The sequence below is a fragment of the Oncorhynchus gorbuscha genome, linkage group LG07, assembly GCF_021184085.1.
Source record: "Oncorhynchus gorbuscha isolate QuinsamMale2020 ecotype Even-year linkage group LG07, OgorEven_v1.0, whole genome shotgun sequence".
In the NCBI taxonomy this organism is placed as follows: Eukaryota; Metazoa; Chordata; class Actinopteri; order Salmoniformes; family Salmonidae; genus Oncorhynchus; species Oncorhynchus gorbuscha.
Window position 1 is genome coordinate 60,600,950 of NC_060179.1, and position 17,614 is coordinate 60,618,563.

The 17,614-nt window shown below is 44.3% G+C and overlaps 1 protein-coding gene across 8 annotated transcripts in view; it reads left to right on the forward strand.

Annotated features, from left to right (window-relative positions):
- LOC124040145 (myocardin-related transcription factor A-like) overlaps positions 1-17,614 on the forward strand; it is a 46,252-nt gene that overhangs the window by 25,206 nt on the left and 3,432 nt on the right. For all 8 annotated transcript variants that reach the window (XM_046357041.1, XM_046357038.1, XM_046357039.1 and 5 more), the window contains 10 exons: positions 5,906-5,971; positions 7,816-7,871; positions 8,224-8,299; positions 8,564-8,731; positions 10,344-10,501; positions 10,637-10,765; positions 10,929-11,179; positions 11,382-11,550; positions 12,176-13,459; positions 13,747-13,959. In XM_046357041.1, coding sequence (XP_046212997.1) covers positions 5,906-5,971; positions 7,816-7,871; positions 8,224-8,299; positions 8,564-8,731; positions 10,344-10,501; positions 10,637-10,765; positions 10,929-11,179; positions 11,382-11,550; positions 12,176-13,459; positions 13,747-13,959 — 2,570 coding nt within the window. The remainder of the gene's footprint in view (positions 1-5,905; positions 5,972-7,815; positions 7,872-8,223; positions 8,300-8,563; positions 8,732-10,343; positions 10,502-10,636; positions 10,766-10,928; positions 11,180-11,381; positions 11,551-12,175; positions 13,460-13,746; positions 13,960-17,614) is intronic.

A 17,614-nucleotide genomic window follows, 5' to 3' on the forward strand; every position in this document is an offset into this window, starting at 1 on the left:
CTATTCTTCTTAATTTGTTAATTAGTTCCTCATGTTCATTGACTATTGGGGATATCAACTCACTATTCCATGTGTTTCAAAGCATACTGGGCTGAATTGGAACAACAGTGATTTATGTTGAAATGGACCAACTAGCAAAATCTACTCATACAATATTTGGAAACCAATGGTTTTGGGGTATAAATATTCACTATAGACTCCAATATTATACAAAGTTAGTATTAATCATATTGACCACTTTATTTATTTCCACTTCCATTCTATATAGAGGGAGTGCTTTGTGTGCTACTTCACCCTATAAGCCCACCTGAGATAAATCAAATGTTATTGGTCACATACACATGGTTAGCAGATGTTAATGCGAGTGAAATGCTTGTGCTTCTAGTTCCGACCATGCAGTAATATCTAACAAGTAATCTAACAATTTCACAACTACCTTATACACACAAGTGTAAAGGAATGAATAAGAATATATACATATATATATATATATATGGATGAGTGATGGCCGAACAGCATAGGCAAGATGCAGTTGATGGTATAGTGTACAGTATATACATATGAGATGAGTAATGTAGGGTATGTTAACATTATATAAAGTGGCATTGTTTAAAATTACTAGTCATACATTTATTACATACATTTTTTAAATAACTAATGTGGCTAGAGATGAGTCCGTATGTTGGCAGCAGCCACTCAATGTTAGTGGTGGCTGTTTAACAGTCTAATGGCCTTGAGATAGAAGCTGTTTTTCAGTCTCTCGGTCCCAGCTTTGATGCACCTGTACTGACCTTGCCTTCTGGATGATAGCGGGGTGAACGGGCAGTGGCTCGGGTGGTTGATGTCCTTGATGATCTTTATGGCCTTCCTGTAACATCGGGTGGTGTAGGTGTCCTGGAGGGCAGGCAGTTTGCCCCCACTGATGTGTTATGCAGACCTCACTACCCTCTGGAGAGCTTTACGGTTGTGGGCGGAGCAGTTGCCGTACCAGTCGGTGATACAGCCCAACAGGCTGCTCTCGATTGTGCATCTGTAAAAGTTTGTGTGTTTTTGGTGACAAGCCAAATTTCTTCAGCTTCCTGAGGTTGAAGATTCAGCTTCCTGAGGTTGAAGAGGCGCTGTTGCGCCTTCACCACGCTGTCTGTGTGGGTGGACCATTTCAGCTTGTCCGTGATGTGTACGCAGAGGAACTTAAATCTCTCCACCTGCTCCAAGACTGTCCCATCAATGTGGATAGGGAGGTGCTCCTTCTGCTGTTTCCTGAAGTCCACGATCATCTCCTTTGTTTTGTTGACGTTGAGTGTGAAGTTATTTTCCTGACACCACACTTCGAGGGCCTCCTCCCTATAGGCCGTCTCGTCGTTGTTGGTAATCAAGCCTACCACACTGTAGTGTCGTCTGCAAACTTGATGATTGAATTGGAGGCGTGAATGGCCACGCAGTCATGGGTGAACAGGGAGTACAGGAGAGGGCGAAGAATGCACCCTTGTGGGGCCCCAGTGTTGAGGATGAGCGGGGTGGAGATGTTGTTTCCTACCCTCATCACCTGGGAGCGTCTCGTCAAAGTCCAGGACCCAGTTGCACAGGGCAGGGTCGAGACCCCAGGGCTTAATGACAAGTTTGGAGGGTACTATGGTGTTAAATGCTGAGCTGTAATCGATCGACAACCTTCTTACATAGGTATTCCTCTTGTCCAGAAGGGATAGGGCAGTGTGTTTTGTGATTGCATCATCTGTGGACCTATTGGGGTGGTAAGCAAATTGGAGTGGGTCTAGGGTGTCAGGTAGGGTGGAGGTGATATGGTCCTTGACTAGTCTCTCAAAGCACTTCATGATGACGGAAGTGAGTGCTACTGAATGATAGTCGTTTAGCTCAGTTACGTTAGCTTTCTTGGGAACAGGAACAAAAATGCAATTTTTATCAATTTGACTTATCTAAAACAATGCAAGGCTCATTTAACAGTAAAATAAGAAATAAAAAAATGTAAGCTGTGAATGCCTGTTATCTATCTTGTTCATCAAGTTATGTTGCTACTGTTTGACTGTGACAAGCAGGCATGACTGCTAGCATGAAAAATCCATCTTTAAAATGGCAAGAAATAGTAATATGCTATCGTGTGCATATATCAGCACATTAGTCTCGTCATTTTACATAAAGCATGATCACTTATCTGAGAAGGTACTAAAAATATTGAAAATGTGTTTATCTGAGGGTCGCCTCAACACCAATGTTTTTTTTGCAGCTTTGAACGTACACAACTGTCAACTGACTAATAAAAACATTTGATTGGCTTAGAATAAAAACGGTTATGGATATAACAACCAGATTCACTGGTTGCAACATTACATTTATTTATTTTGTGTTTGAATCCAGACGGAAGTGGATTTAATAGGCACATGGGCTTTATAGGTACATTTACCATAAACAAGGCTCGTTTTACAGTGTCATCTTAACACCAATACTGTCAGTGAGTATCAGATGTGTGAGGTATCAGTCAGATAGTGTTTCTGAACTCTTGTTCTGTGGATAGAAATAGTGGAGGGGGGGGGGGGCTTGGAGTGGGTGGCAAGGCAATGACGAGAGAGAGTGAGAAAGAGAGAGAATGAGGTAAGGTTATAGTGAGATACTAAATGTGAAGTTCCCCAGGGAAAGAGGAAGAGAGGAATAATTGAGAATGACCTGCCTCAGGGAGCCTGTGAAAGAAAGAAAGAAAGAAGGAAAGAAGGAAAGAAAGAAGCAAGGTTAGGAGAGAGGGTAAAGGGGGAGAGATGTGAGGAAGTGATGGGGATTCTCTCTCCCAGAATAGATCCTTCTCTTCTCTTTACTTCCCGTGGGTGCCAAGTGGTGTGGCATGCCCTGGGCTGGCACGTTCCACATGTTTGTGTTATTGTCTGTGTATGTGTGCTTGTCTGCCTGCATAGTCACGTGAGTCAAGTGTATGTGTGTAACAGTGTGTTTATGTTACATACACGTGAGTCTCGAGTGCGTTTGTGTGTGTGTCAGCAAGAGCAGAGAGAAATGAATTCCGTTGCTTACAGCAGGGACTCAAAATCCCTGATATGCTGTGAGAATTGAAGACCAGACTCAGAACAGGTCTGTGCCCAAACAATTTGAGCTTCTACTTTTAAAAATTCACCTTTCCAGAAACAAATCTCTCACCGTTGCCACTTGTTACAGCCCCCATTCAGCCCCCAGCTGTGCCCTGGACACCATATGTGAATTGGTTGCCCCCCATCTATCTTCAGAGTTCGTACTGTTAGGTGACCTAAACTGGGACATGCTTAACACCCCGGCCATCCTACAATCTAAGCTTGATGCCCTCAATCTCACACAATTTATCAAGAAACCTACCAGGTACAACCCTAAATCCGTAACCATGGGCACCCACTTAGATATCATCATGACCAACTTGCCCTCTAAAGACACCTCTGCTGTCTTCAACCAGGATCTAAGCGATCACTGCCTCATTGCCTGCATGTGTAATGAGTCCGCGGTCAAATGACCACCCCCTCATCACTGTCAAACGCTCCCTAAAACACTTCAGCAAGCAGGCCTTTCTAATCGACCTGGCCCGGGTATGCTGGAAGGATATTGACCTCATCCCGTCAGTAGAGGATGCCTGGTTGCTCTTTAAAAGTGCTTTCCTCACCATCTTAAATAAGCATGCCCCGTTCAAAAAATTTAGAACTAAGAACATATATAGCCCTTGGTTCACCCCAGACTTGACTGCCCTTGACCAGCACAAAAACTTCCTATGGCGTTCTGGATTAGCATTGAATATCCCCCACGATATGAAACTTTTCAGGGGAGTCAGGAACCAATATACTCAGTCATTTAGGAAAGCTAAGGCTAGCTTTTTCAAACACTTAATTCTAAAAAGTTTTGGGACACTGTAAAGTCCATGGAGAATAAGAACACATCCTCCCAGCTGCCCACTGCACTGAGGCTAGGAAACACTGTCACCACCAATAAAGCTACGATAATTGGATCATTTCGGACTCCGGTCCTTCTGTAGCTCAGTTGGTAGAGCATGGCGCTTGTAACGCCAGGGTAGTGGGTTCGATCCCCGGGACCACCCATACGTAGAATGTATGCACACATGACTGTAAGTCGCTTTGGATAAAAGCGTCTGCTAAATGGCATATATATATATATATATATATATATATATATATTTCACCTGGCTACCCCTACCCCGGGCCAACAACCACTTGCCCAAGCCCCCCCCCCTCACTTCTCCTTCACCAAAATCCGGACAGCTGATGTTCTGGAAGAGCTGCAAAATCTGGATCCCACATATCCGTTGGGCTAGACAATCTGGACCCTTTCTTTCTAAAATCATCTGCACGTCTAGCACTCCAGTGTTAATGCTAAATTGTAATTCTTTCGCCTTTATGGCCTATTTATTCCCATACCTCCCTACTCATCTACATTTGCACACACTGTATATAGATTTTTTTATATTGTGTTTTTGACGATATGTTTGTTTATGTGTAACTCGCACTGCTTTGCTTTATCTTGGCCAGGTCGCAGTTGCAAATGAGAACTTGTCCTCAACTGGCCTACCTGGTTAAATAAAGGTGAAATAAAAGGAATAAAATAAAAAGAACAGCTGACTAGACTCTGACTGCCTGGCACTTCTGATGATGTCATGGTATCAGCCCTCCCTAACAGGTTCTCCTGCCCTTAAAGTACCCGGCGAGAGAAAGACACACACACACACACACGTGTATATATATACACTCTGCATGTGGTCGCTCCACAGAGACTAGCCTACTACATAGAGACGGGAACTGATGACCAAGAAATAGTCCACTCCTAGAAATGCAGCAGTGGCTTGGGACTCTCCTGAGTGCATACAATAATTAAACCAGGGGTGAGTTTCCCAGAAAGCCTGGTTAACAAAAAGGTCACAACAAGTTACTGACACAGTAGCAGGACGGAGAGATGTGTATCTATTATAATAATAAATAGGTGGGTGCTTATATTTGGAAATGGAAATTGGAAATGTGCTTTTTGCTAATCCCAACTCCACAGAGACACCCTCAGAGAGTGGGGTCATGGCCAGGGTCAGCCATTATCAACGGCGACCCTGGAGAAAAGGGTTAAGTGGCTTGCTCAAGGGCACGTTGACAGATTTTTCACTTTGTCGGCTTGGGGATTCTGACCTTTAGGTTACTGGCTCAAAGCTCTAACTGTTAAGCTACCTGCCACCAGTGTGACTCATAAACACAGTCATTTAGGTGGTCAGTTGTTCTGATTGGAAGACTGATAAGGGTCTACTTACTTCCTTTAATTGTTGCAAGATTTTCAGTACATAATAGTTTGTACTGCAAATCTTTCAACAATTAAAGGAAGTATACCATAGTTGGCTTGATAATACAGGCTACTGTGAGGAATGAATTAATAGGTCATGCTAAGTGGTTAAACAGTGAGAAAAGTTTGCTGACAGACAAGACTGACTGTGTGATTGTATTACTGACTGTATCTCCGAGTCGTTATGTAAGAGATGTTTCCTGTTTTGAAATAACGATGTGTCAGGCGTACATGCAACAAGGAGTCTGTCTCAAACACACATTCTTCTGTGTTTTTATAAGCGCACTTTGAGTTTAGAAACAGGAAGTGTGTAATAATGTCACTGTACTCCGCCCTCCTTTGCAACAGCAAAAAAAAAGAGTGAGGGAGGAAGTAAAAAATAGTGAGGGTTCTGTCCATTGAGTCCTGCTCTATCCGTCTGCTCGTGTGTTTGTTGACATAAGGATACCCTCTCTGCCCTGCAGATGGATTCTTCAGTGTAGGATGGCAGTCTGGACCTGAAACTCTTGTTTTGAAGAGGTTGTTGTTGTTGTTTCCATGCTGGCAGTTGCTGACTCTCCTCTACCTCTCTCTCACTGTCCTCATGCAGTCCTCCAGCTCAAACTACAGCAGAGACGCACCCGGGAGGAACTGGTCAGCCAAGGGATCATGCCACGTAAGTAGTGCCCAAACTCTTTATCCTTATCTCTATTGTCTAGAGCAGCAAATATAATAGAATATCACTCTGCATGCTTGACCAGCACAGTTTCTGTTCCGGTTCCATTGGACAGACAGGCCTGTTGTGTTGTGTTAGCGTTGTCATTTGCATTGTGTTGTCTTGTGTTTTGCGATGTTGTGTTATCAAGTGCGCCAGCCAGCTTCCCCTTCTGTGTCCACTTCCTGTTCTGTGCTCTGTTCAGTAGCTGAAGAGACTCAGTGTTCAGCTGTAGGAAGGAGGAAGTGCATGGGCTATCTCTCGGTTCTTACTGGAGAGAGAAGCTGACTAACTCCCTAACCTGCACCATTCAGAAGGACCCTAACAAGGCCACAATTTTCACTGTCAGTGACAGCGTTGTCACTGACTCTCCTTGACAAGTGCACTCAGTCTGCACCTCGGTTGGGGTCTGTTCGATTTTCAATTCAGGATTTGCTTCTGTTATGACCTAGCCTGATCCAAGACCATCCTGACCGCGTCACTCTTGTTTCGCTTCACTTCAACAGTATGTATGTAAGCTTGCGAGAGTTCCGGATGGTTGTGCTAGGCTAGTTACGATGGGTCACAAAGTGCAAAGTGGCTAACCTGGCCCTAAGATGGGCCTCTCCTCTGTGCTCCCACTTATTACACAACAACAACAGGTCAGGGGAACTGTGTATCTACTGTGTATCTACACAGTTACCCTGCACAGAGAGACAGACATACATACAGGACTTTATTCCAGATTAGTCCAGATTACTGAGGATCAGGTTGTCTTCCTGTGGGGGAGGCATTACAACCCAACCTTTATAAGTCACTTGTTATGACTAAGGCCCAAGGCTATAGCAGAATACAGGGCCTTGACGGTAAAACCGTTGTCTGTTGATGGTAGTGCTCATGTCATGGATTTACAGTCAAGGTACAGTTGGATATATAAATAAGAGTGAATTACAGAGTAGACAGGATCCTCCATGATCCATTTGCATGTATTTGGAGACAAATGTTGACTTGATATGAGTGGTTAGGCCAATATTTAGGCCTGCTAGTCTGTGACCCCATCCCCCCGGTTGACCTCCTAACGTCTGGCTTGACCCTTTCCTGTAAACCAGCATTATGTCCCACAATGGACACACACACACACACACACACACACACACACACACACACACACACACACACACACACACACACACACACACACACACACACACACACACAGGTGATGTGATGATGAAATCTCCAGTGTCCCTCAATCATCCTCTTCAACTTTCCGCTGTGTGTGTCTTGTACTTGTTTTGGTGTGTATGTTTGTGTGCTTACGTGTATGTCCACATTTGTGTTTTGATGGGGGCTGCTGGGGTGAGATGCTTAGTGACACACACAGACAAACACAGACAGGGACATGCTGAGGACCAATACAGTTGAAGAGTGATGGATGTAGAAAGTCCCCCTCTCAGAAAGACTTTCCATCACTCCTCTCTCTCATCTGTCCGCCCCTCCTTAAAGATCCTTTCTGGTCTGTTATTCAGATCTTTATTGATTGTTCTCAGACGTACACCTCTCTCATACTATAGCAGGCTGTTCCTCCTTCACTGTTCTGCTGAAACAGGTCAGGCACCAGTCAATACAAAAACACACTGTTCTATTTTCTCTTACTGTTTGGTGGTTATAACTCCTCTGACCTTTTCATATAGAGTTCTGCTTTGAGTGTGTGTTCTCACACTGTCAATCTCCAGTGGTGGTGAAGAGCTCACAGCATAGTCTGTACTCCTTCGTTCATTCTGTCTTCCTTCGTTGTTTCTCCCTCTTTCTCTCACTGTCCACAGCACTGAAGAGTCCGGCAGCCTTCCACGAGCAGCGGAGGAGTCTGGAGAGAGCCAGGGTGAGTCTCTCCACGTCGGTCTTTCTTTCTGTAGTTCAATATGTGCACTCTTTGTTGAACTCCATCCTCTCTCTGAGACAACACTCATCTCTCTCTCTCTCGCTCTCTCTCTCTCTCTCTCTTTGCACTATCTCTTCTCTCCCCCCCTCTCTCTCTCTCCTTTTCCACCCTTCTCCTATCCCATACTTATTTAATCTCTCCCTTCGCACTATCTCTTCTCCCACCCGTCTCTCTCTCTCTCTCTCTCTCTCTCTCTCTCTCTCTCTCCTTTTCCACCCTTCTCCTATCCTATACTTATTTCATCTCTCCCTTCACACTATCTCTTCTCCCACCCCCCTCTCCTCCCTTCCAGACTGAGGACTATCTGAAGAGGAAGATCAGGAGTCGTCCTGAGCGCTCAGAGCTGGTCAGGATGCACATACTGGAGGGTGAGTCACAGCGCCCCCTTTCTGTTCACCACAGAACTACACCATCACACGCTACATTTACATTTAAGTCATTTAGCAGACGCTCTTATCCAGAGCGACTTACTTCTTGACGTGGTTACATTGAGCCAACTATACCACGTCTGTTTGTGCTGCTCTAGATACATAACTATGTTTAGTTATGCACTTGTTTGTGGACTTTGTGTACCTAATTGAGTGGTGTCTGTACATCCTTGTGAAACCGTGTGTGTTTTTCTCTTCACACAGAGACGTCAGCAGAGCCGTCTCTGCAGGCCAAGCAGCTGCAGCTGAAGAGGGCCAGGCTGGCTGATGACCTCAATGATAAGATCTCCCACAGACCTGGTCCTATAGAGCTCATCCACAAGAACATCCTGCCTGTAGACCTGGACTGTCCTCTGCAACACTCACTACTGGGTATGGACACGCACTGTCTACTGCAATGCACACACAGTTCAAATGTTCCTCAAAATGTTATCATTGCAATGTCACAGTACTGAACTGGTGTCAGGAAATTGTTATTGCAAAATCCTCATGGTGGAGACTGTGAGACCATCATTAGTCATTCTAGTTTGGCAATCTCCTCTTGGTGCATTGCCAATTACTAGTCTCACAGTTTGAAATACAGATGTTTGTTGTAGTGATACTGAACCTCACAACTTACCAACTAGTTTTTGTAGAAGATCATTTGTTTGGTGAGAAGAACGGTGAAATATAGGTTTAATTACTCTCTCTACTAGAGGTCAACCGATTATGATTTTTCAACGCTGATACCGATTATTGGGGGCTCAAACCCGCTGCTGCCGATTAATCGGCCAATTTTAGTTAATTGGTTTATTTGTAATAATGACAATTACAACAATACTGAATGAACACTTATTTTAACTTAATATAGTACATCAATCAAATCAATTTAGCTTCAAGTAAATAATGAAACATGTTCAATTTGGTTTAAATAAGGCAAAAACAAAGTGTTGGAGATGAAAGTAAAAGTGCAATATGTGCTATGTAAGAAAGCTAACATTTCAGTTCCTTGCTCAGACCATGAGAACATGTGAAAGCTGGTGGTTCCTTTTAACATGAGTCTTCAATATTCCCAGTTAAGAAGTTTTAGGTTGTAGTTATTATAGGAATTATAGGACTATTTCCCTCTATACCATTTGTATTTCATTAACCTTTGACTATTGGATGTTCTTATAGGCACTTTAGTATTGCCAGTGTAACAGTATAGCTTCCGTCCCCTCTCCTCGCTCCTCCCTGGGCTCGAACCAGCAACACAACGACAACAGCCACCATTGAAGCAGCGTTACCCATGAGCAAGGGGAACAACTACTAGAAGGCTCAGAGCGAGTGACGTTTAAACTCTATTAGCGCGCTCTAACTAGCTAGCCATTTCACTTCGGTTACACCAGACTCATCTCGGGAGTTGATAGGCTTGAAGTCATAAACAGCGCAATGCTTGACACACAACGAAGAGCTGCTGGCAAAACGCACGAAAGTGCTGTTTGAATGAATGTTTACGCGCCTACTTCTGCCTACCACCGCTCAGTCAGATACTTAGATACTTGTATGCTTGTATTCTCAGTCAGATTATATGCAACGCAGGACACTCTAGATAATATCTAGTAATATCATCAACCATGTGTAGTTAACTAGTGATTATGATTGATTGTTTTTTATAAGATAAGTTTAATGCTAGCTAGCAATTTACCTTGGCTTACCACACGCGTAACAAGCATTCTCCTTGTGGAGTGCAATGAGAGAGAGGCAGGTCGTTATTGGGTTGGACTAGTTAACTGTAAGGTTGCAAGATTGACAAGGTGAAAATCTGTTGTTCTGTCCCTGAATAAGGCAAGTTAACCCACCGTTCCTAGGCCGTCATTGAAAATAAGAATGTGTTCTTAACTGACTTGCCTAGTTAAATAAAGGTATAAAAAAATATATATTTTAAAAAATCGGCAACTCTGCACCCAAAAATACATTGGACATTCTGATTAATCGGTCAACCTCTACTCTCTACCACACACAGATTCTCCAAAGGGTGCAGGAGAGTCCTCATTGGACGAGGACAGCAGTGATGCGTTTTCTCCGGACACTCTAGCCAATCACGACTCTCCACTGGGTGCTGTCTCCCAGCTGTCACCCTCTGACATGCTCACTCAGAACGGGGACATGTCCCCCTCACAGGTACAGATCATTCTAAAAAGTATTTTTTATTTTTGTACAGTACTTATAGCCACAGAATGGAGATTACATAGACGAGTAATCACGTGAGTTGTCCCATTATTGGCGCTTCAACTGACCAATCAGATGTTTTCTTAGTTCCTTACCCAGGTCCTTCCTCCCCCTCCTCCGCTGTTGCTGAATGACCATGACTCCTTGCAACGACAGAAGCTGACCAATGGGACAGTGACGCCAGTTGCTTCCCGCCCTGTCAGTGGTCAAACCAAGGTGAGGGACATCCCCTGTTGTTAGTCTGAATATCTTGCTATGAAGGTTGGAATGTAATACTTTCTGTATACAATCATATCTTACTTACTCTTACCCTCCCTCCCTTGATATCGCTCGCTCACTCTATCGATCCCTCCCTCTCTCCCTGTAAACTCTGTTCCAGTCCAAGCCCAGCTTGGAGCGCCTCTCCCAGAGGCCTAAGAAGTCAAAAGACGTGAAGCCCAAGGTGAAGAAACTGAAGTACCACCAGTACATCCCTCCGGACCAGAAGGCTGACCGGGAGCCTCCCCCTCAGCTGGACTCCACCTACGCCAAGATCCTCCACCAGCAGCAACTCTTCCTTCAGCTGCAGATCCTCAACCAACAGCAGCAGCAGCACTACAACTACCACACCATCCTCCCAGCACCACCCAAGTGAGTGTGTGAGGGAAAGGTGTGTGTGTGTGTGTGTTTGGGGTTGGAATTGGAATTGGAAATGTGTGGAATGTGTGTTTGAAAATAAGAGGCATCACAAAATTCACTCCATGCTGTTTAATGGCATGTGGTTTTGTGTGTTAAAGCGACTGCCACCCTGTGTGCGTGTGGACTCACTTCTCTGTTTCTTGTTTCTCCTCAGACCACCTGCAGAGCAGCCAACTTCAACAAACCCCGGCCCCTCCCCTTCACGCAGTGTTCCCCCGACGACCCCGGCCCCTTCCAATCAGCATGGGCCAAGTCGTCAGAGCCAAACCCCTGTGGGAGGGGCCAAACCTTTGACGCTACCAGCCAACCTGGATGACTTCAAAGTGAGTAGATGCCAGATAGTGAAGCGTGATTCATCACTCGAGAGAATGCATTTCCACTGCTCCAGAGTCCAATGGCGGCAAGCTTTACACCACTCAAACGGGTGCTTGGCATTGCGCATTGTGATCTTAGGCTTGCGTGTGGCTGCCGATGAGCAGTTCTAGTGCTGACCTTGCTTCCAGAGGCATTTTGGAACTTGGTAGTAAGTGTTGCAAACGAAGTCAGCACTCAGCGGTGCTGTTCTGTGAGCTTGTGTGACCTACCACTTCGCGGCTGAGCCGTTGTCTCTCCTAGACATTTCCACTTCACAATAACAGCACTTACAGTTGACCAGGGCAGCTCTAGCAGGGCAGAAATTTGACGAACTGACTTTTTGGAAAGGTGGCATCCTATGATGGTGCCACATTGAAAGTCACTGAGCTCTTCAGTAAGGTCATTCTACAGTCAATGTTTGTCTATGGAGATTGCATGGCTGTGTGCTCGATTTCATACATCTGTCACTAACGGGTGTTGCTGAAATAGCCGAGTCCACTAATTTGAATGGAGTGTGCACATACTTTTGTATATATATAGTGTACTTAACAAGGGGGTAAGGATCAGAATCATAACTCTTCTTCTCCCCTCCAGGTTGCTGAGCTGAAACAGGAGCTGAAACTGCGGAGTCTGACCGTATCTGGCACTAAGATGGACCTTATCGAGAGGCTGAGGAACTACCAGGAGCAGAATGGTGGAGGTGGAGCTGGTGTTACTGCGACTGTAACACCTAAACCCAGCCTAACAACCCCACAGCACGCCTCAACCCAACCTGCTGGCTTCACCATCTCTGCCCCCTCCCATGCAGGGACCAATACCCTCACCCACCAATCAGGAGAGGGAGGCGGGAAGATACCTGCTTTCTCATTGGCTCAGAGTGCTGCTCCAGCCCGTATTATGAGGTTTGGGAGTACAAACTCCTCCCCTCCTGTGTCTCCCACCCCGTCAGAACGGTCGCTGGCGGTAATGAGCCCCGATGAGACCAGCTGTAATGGAGACTTATTTGGGGAGATGGTGAGCTCTCCCCTAACCCAGCTCAGCCTGCACCCTTCCCCAGCCTCCATCAAAGAGGAGAACCAGGGTCACTTACCCACCTGCAGCCTCTCCCAGTCTCTGCTTTCACCCACTGCGCCTCAGCCTGCCACCCCACCTCAGGAGCCCTCAGGAGCCCCTGGGGCAGCCATGGAGGCCTCCCCCTTGGACAAGGACCAGTTGCTCCAGGAGAAGGACAAGCAGATTGAGGAGCTGACACGCATGCTGAGGCAGAAACAGAGGCTGGTGGAGACCCTGCGCTCGCAACTGGAGCACGGGAAACAGACAGGATTGAAAGAGATGCAGGGTGTGGTGATAAACGGTTATGCCCAGGAGGCCCAAACCAAAACCACCTCCATCAGAGCCTCAACCATTCTCTATCCCACTCTCACCAACGGAGAGATGGTGAGGGTCAAGAAGGAGGTAGAGACGCAAGAAGAGATGGAGGGGTTGGACGAAGCTCAGGCTAAGGGACAGCCTCAGCCGACACAGTGCTCCCAGCAGACTCTGCTCAAACTGCAGCAGATCCACCGGATACAGGTTCAACAACAGACACAACAACTACTTCAGACACAACAACAACAGCAGACACAACAGCAGCAGTCCCAACAGCTCCAGCAACAAAAACAGCAACAACAGACACAGCAGATGCAGCAGCAGAAGACATCAGCCCAGATGCTACTCCAGCAACAGCAGCAGCTGCAGCAGCTGATCATCCAGCAGACTCAGCAGAAACAGCTCCAGCTGCAGCACAAACAGCTGCTGGCCCAGCAGAGGAAGCAGCAGAGACAGGCCCAGAGACAGCAGCAGAACAAACAACTGAGTCAGACCGTCACCACACAACAGGTACATTCAGTCATTACAGATCTATATCGTACAGTCTATAGATCTACGGTATAGGTATACACACTGCAGACAGTCACCGCACATCAGGTACATATTTAATATTTTAACAGAATAACCTTGTCTGAAACCATACATGCATTTTTAATGGAATACATTTGTCTGAAACCCGAAGACTATTCTTGACCTCAGCGGACAAAGACCTGGGTTTGGAACCAAGTCTGTCTCTTCCCCATCACTGTTGGGCCGTTGGTTTGAATATGTCTGTTCTCTACTCCTATTCTCTCTAGGTCACTCCTGTCTTCATCGGCCAACAGAATGGCACGCAGGTCCCCGCCCAGACCTTCTCATTGGACCTCCTCAAGTCGGGCACCACGCCCACCCTTGTCACCGACGGCAACGGCAACCACTACCTGATAGCACTGACCAATCACAATGCAGAGGGCCAGAACGGCATGACCTCATTGGGCAAAACTAGTGGATCACAACGCATCACACTGCAGGTACAGTTACGCTGGAAATCTGCTAATAAGTGTTACAGGTTTCTATGTTAAAACCTCTCTAGGCTAAGTGTAACGCTATACCGTCCCACCTGACCAACATCCAGTGAAAGTGCAGGGCGCCAAATTCAAACAGAAATCTCATAATTAAATTCCTCAACCATACAAATATTATACACCATTTTAAAGATAAACCTCTTGTTAATCCAACCAGAGTGTCCGATTTCAAAAAGGCTTTTCGGTGTAAGCATACCATGCGATTATCTGAGGACAGCACCTAGTCACAAAAAACATACAGCCGTTTTTCAGACAAAGGGAGGAGTCACAAAAAGCAGAAATAGAGATAAAATGAATCACTAACCTTTGATCTTCATCAGATGGCACTCATAGGACTTCATGTTACACAATACATGTATGTTTTGTTCGATAAAGTTCATATTTATATCCAAAAATCTCAGTTTACATTGGCGCGTTATGTTCAGTAATGTTTTGCTTCCAAAACATCTGGTGATTTTGCAGAGAGCCACATGAATTTACAGAAATACTCATCATAAACGTTGATGAAAGATACAAGTGTTATACATAGGATTCGAGAAACTTCTCCTTAATGCAACCGCTGTGTCAGATTTAAAAAAAACTTTACAGTGAAAGCACACCATGCGATTATCTGAGGACAGCGCTGAGCCACCCAAACAAGCCATACCTGCCAAGTTGTGGAGTCAACAGAAGTCAGAAATAGTGTTATAAATATTCACTTACCTTTGATGATCTTCATCGGAATGCACTCCCAGGAATCCCAGTTCCACAATAAATGTTTTTTTGTTCGATAAAGTCCATATTTATGTCCAAATACCTCCTTTTTGTTTGCGCGCTTAGTTCACCAATCCAAATGCACAAGGCGCGGGCACGAAGTCCAGACGAAAAGTCAAAAAAGTTATATTACAGTTCGTAGAAACATGTCAAACGATGTATATAATCAATCTCTAGGATGTTTTTATCATAAATCTTCAATAATATTCCAACCGAACAATTCCTTTGTCATTAGACAGGAAAGGGAACGGAGCTTGTGTTCACGGCCGCGAGCGATAAATAACTCATAGCTTTCAGCTGAGCCATCTACTGTGAGTGGTCTTATTCGCTCCCCTTTCACAATAGAAGCCTGAAACAACTTTCTAAAGACTGTTGACATCTAGTGGAAGCCTTAGGAAGTGCAATCTGACCCCATTTACACTGTATATTGGATAGGCAATCACTTGAAAAACTACAAACCTCAGATTTCCCACTTCCTGGTTGGATTGTTCTCAGGTTTTCGCCTGCCATGTGAGTTATTTTATACTCACAGACATCATTCAAACAGTTTTAGAAACTTCAGAGTGCTTTCTATCCAAATCTAATAATAATATGCATATCCTAGCTTCTGGGCCTGAGTAGTAGGCAGTTTACTCTGGGCACGCTTTTCATCCGGACGTGATAAATACTGCCCCCTATCCCAAAGAAGTTTAAGAGACAAAATTATTGTAAAATATGGTAGCACAGTGCAGTAAACCACTTCGGTTGGATGTCCATGGCCTCGTAGAAATCGAGTTAGCATATAACAAAAATCCACAATAAACTGTCAGTTTAAGCTGGAGACGTGTTTTTTTGCATCAGATGCGTCTCATTCCGCCAATTGCACTTCTGCATCAATTTTATACACCTTTCAGCAACCAAGTGTGGCTGAAATATCCAAATCCACTCATTTGAAGGGGTGTCCACATACTTTTGTATGTATAGTTTATCTCTCGGATATAGGACTGACATTTCAGAACAAACTTCCTTAGATTTGTTTTGGGGACTATCTGTTGTTCCATGTAGTGAATCCGTTATTCAATGCTTTTGTATGGGCTAATAGCAGTAAATCAAATAGCTAAATTACCTTCTTAAAACAATTCCATATAGCTTAGTACAGTGGTCACCAACTCGATTGACTGGTCAATCTCCAAGCCATTCGTAGTCGATCACCAAACATTTCTGTTAAAAAAAACAACGATAAAGCCTTGCGTTCCTATTTGTTTCACACTGTTGAAAGCAGGTGCAATTGATTCAACAGCCCTAGCGCCGTGAAGGCAAAGTGTTCCAATTTTGAACCATTTCATGTCTGAAGGTAGAACTCTGCCTACCCACCAGGCCCAGAGAGCAAATCAAGTTCATCTATAGGCCTCCTCATCTATAGGCCTCCTAGGTTTCCTCACAACATAAACTGAATAATGAAGCTATGTACGCACAGCAATGTTGATCATGTGAGATTTCGAAACTTTGAAAACCATGGCTAGAGAGAGAGACTCAACAAATACAGAACCTTTGTTTTTGATTCAGAACTCAATATATCCATTTAAATCAGAAAATGAACAAATGGCCTTGACAAAATTGACAACCTAGACTTTGATCAAAATAACTGAAATGAAGCGCTTCCTATAGCCATCGATGAGCTTCCTGCACCAATCTTCCATCAAGTTTTGTCTTGCAGCCACATCCAGGGAGGTTGGCTACAGTGGCATGGGCCTTTGAACATCTTGATAACATTATGTACGGTGGAAACAGGAACACCAAGGTCTCTGCAGATGGACTTGTAGCCTTGAGATTGTCCAGGCTTGGCTACAATCTTGTCTGACCTCCTCAGATAATTCTCTGGTTTTCTTTTCTCCATGCTCATTGTGGTACACACAGTGACACAAAACAGGAGAATTAGTACTTTTCTCTATTCAAACTGGTTGAATGAGTGACTTATATTGCAGGCACCTGCGAAGTAAAGGAGTCACCAGCTTGAAATTGAATTATTTCTAACTACTTCTAGAAGGTGCCAATAATATTGTCTGTGACATTTTAGTATTTCTTAGTAAAAATGTTTTTTAACTGTAAACCAAAGACATGCATATGTGGATACCTACATTATTATTATTTTTTCAACAGTTTTCTGGAAGAAATGGTGCAAGGGTGCAAATATTTTTGGCCACAACAGTATTACTAGTGTGATCATATACCATTTGTTGGGGGGTTTAATCATTTCAAAGTGGTCTGAGAAGAACAACATTGGAAGGACAATTCAAGCATTGCCAATGTGCAGTGATAATGTATTGGGCCTATAGCCTACTGCACAAACATCATTACTACAGAAGTATTTTTAATTGGTTAATCTCTGCTTGCATTTTGACTCTGTGATTTTGACTCTCCCAGTCATATTGTCAACAAGGCATCCTTATGTATCGTTCAAAAACGTACCATTTCCCTTTTCCATAAAATATGTTCGTTTTCATTGGGAAGGCACAAAGCGTTTTTATCAAGAGCCATCACTTTTACATGTGAAATCCTACTCATTACTCCACATGCTTAACCTATGTCACTTTTGCATGTGAAATCCTACTCATTACTCCACATGCTCAACCTACGTCACTTTTGCATGTGAAATCCTATTCATTACTCCACATGCTTAACCTATGTCACTTTTGCATGTGAAATCCTACTCATTACTCCACATGCTTTACCTATGTCACTTTTGCATGTGAAATCCTACTCATTACTCCACATGCTTAACCTATGTCACTTTTGCATGTGAAATCCTACTCATTACTCCACATGCTTAACCTATGTCACTTTTGCATGTGAAATCCTACTCATTACT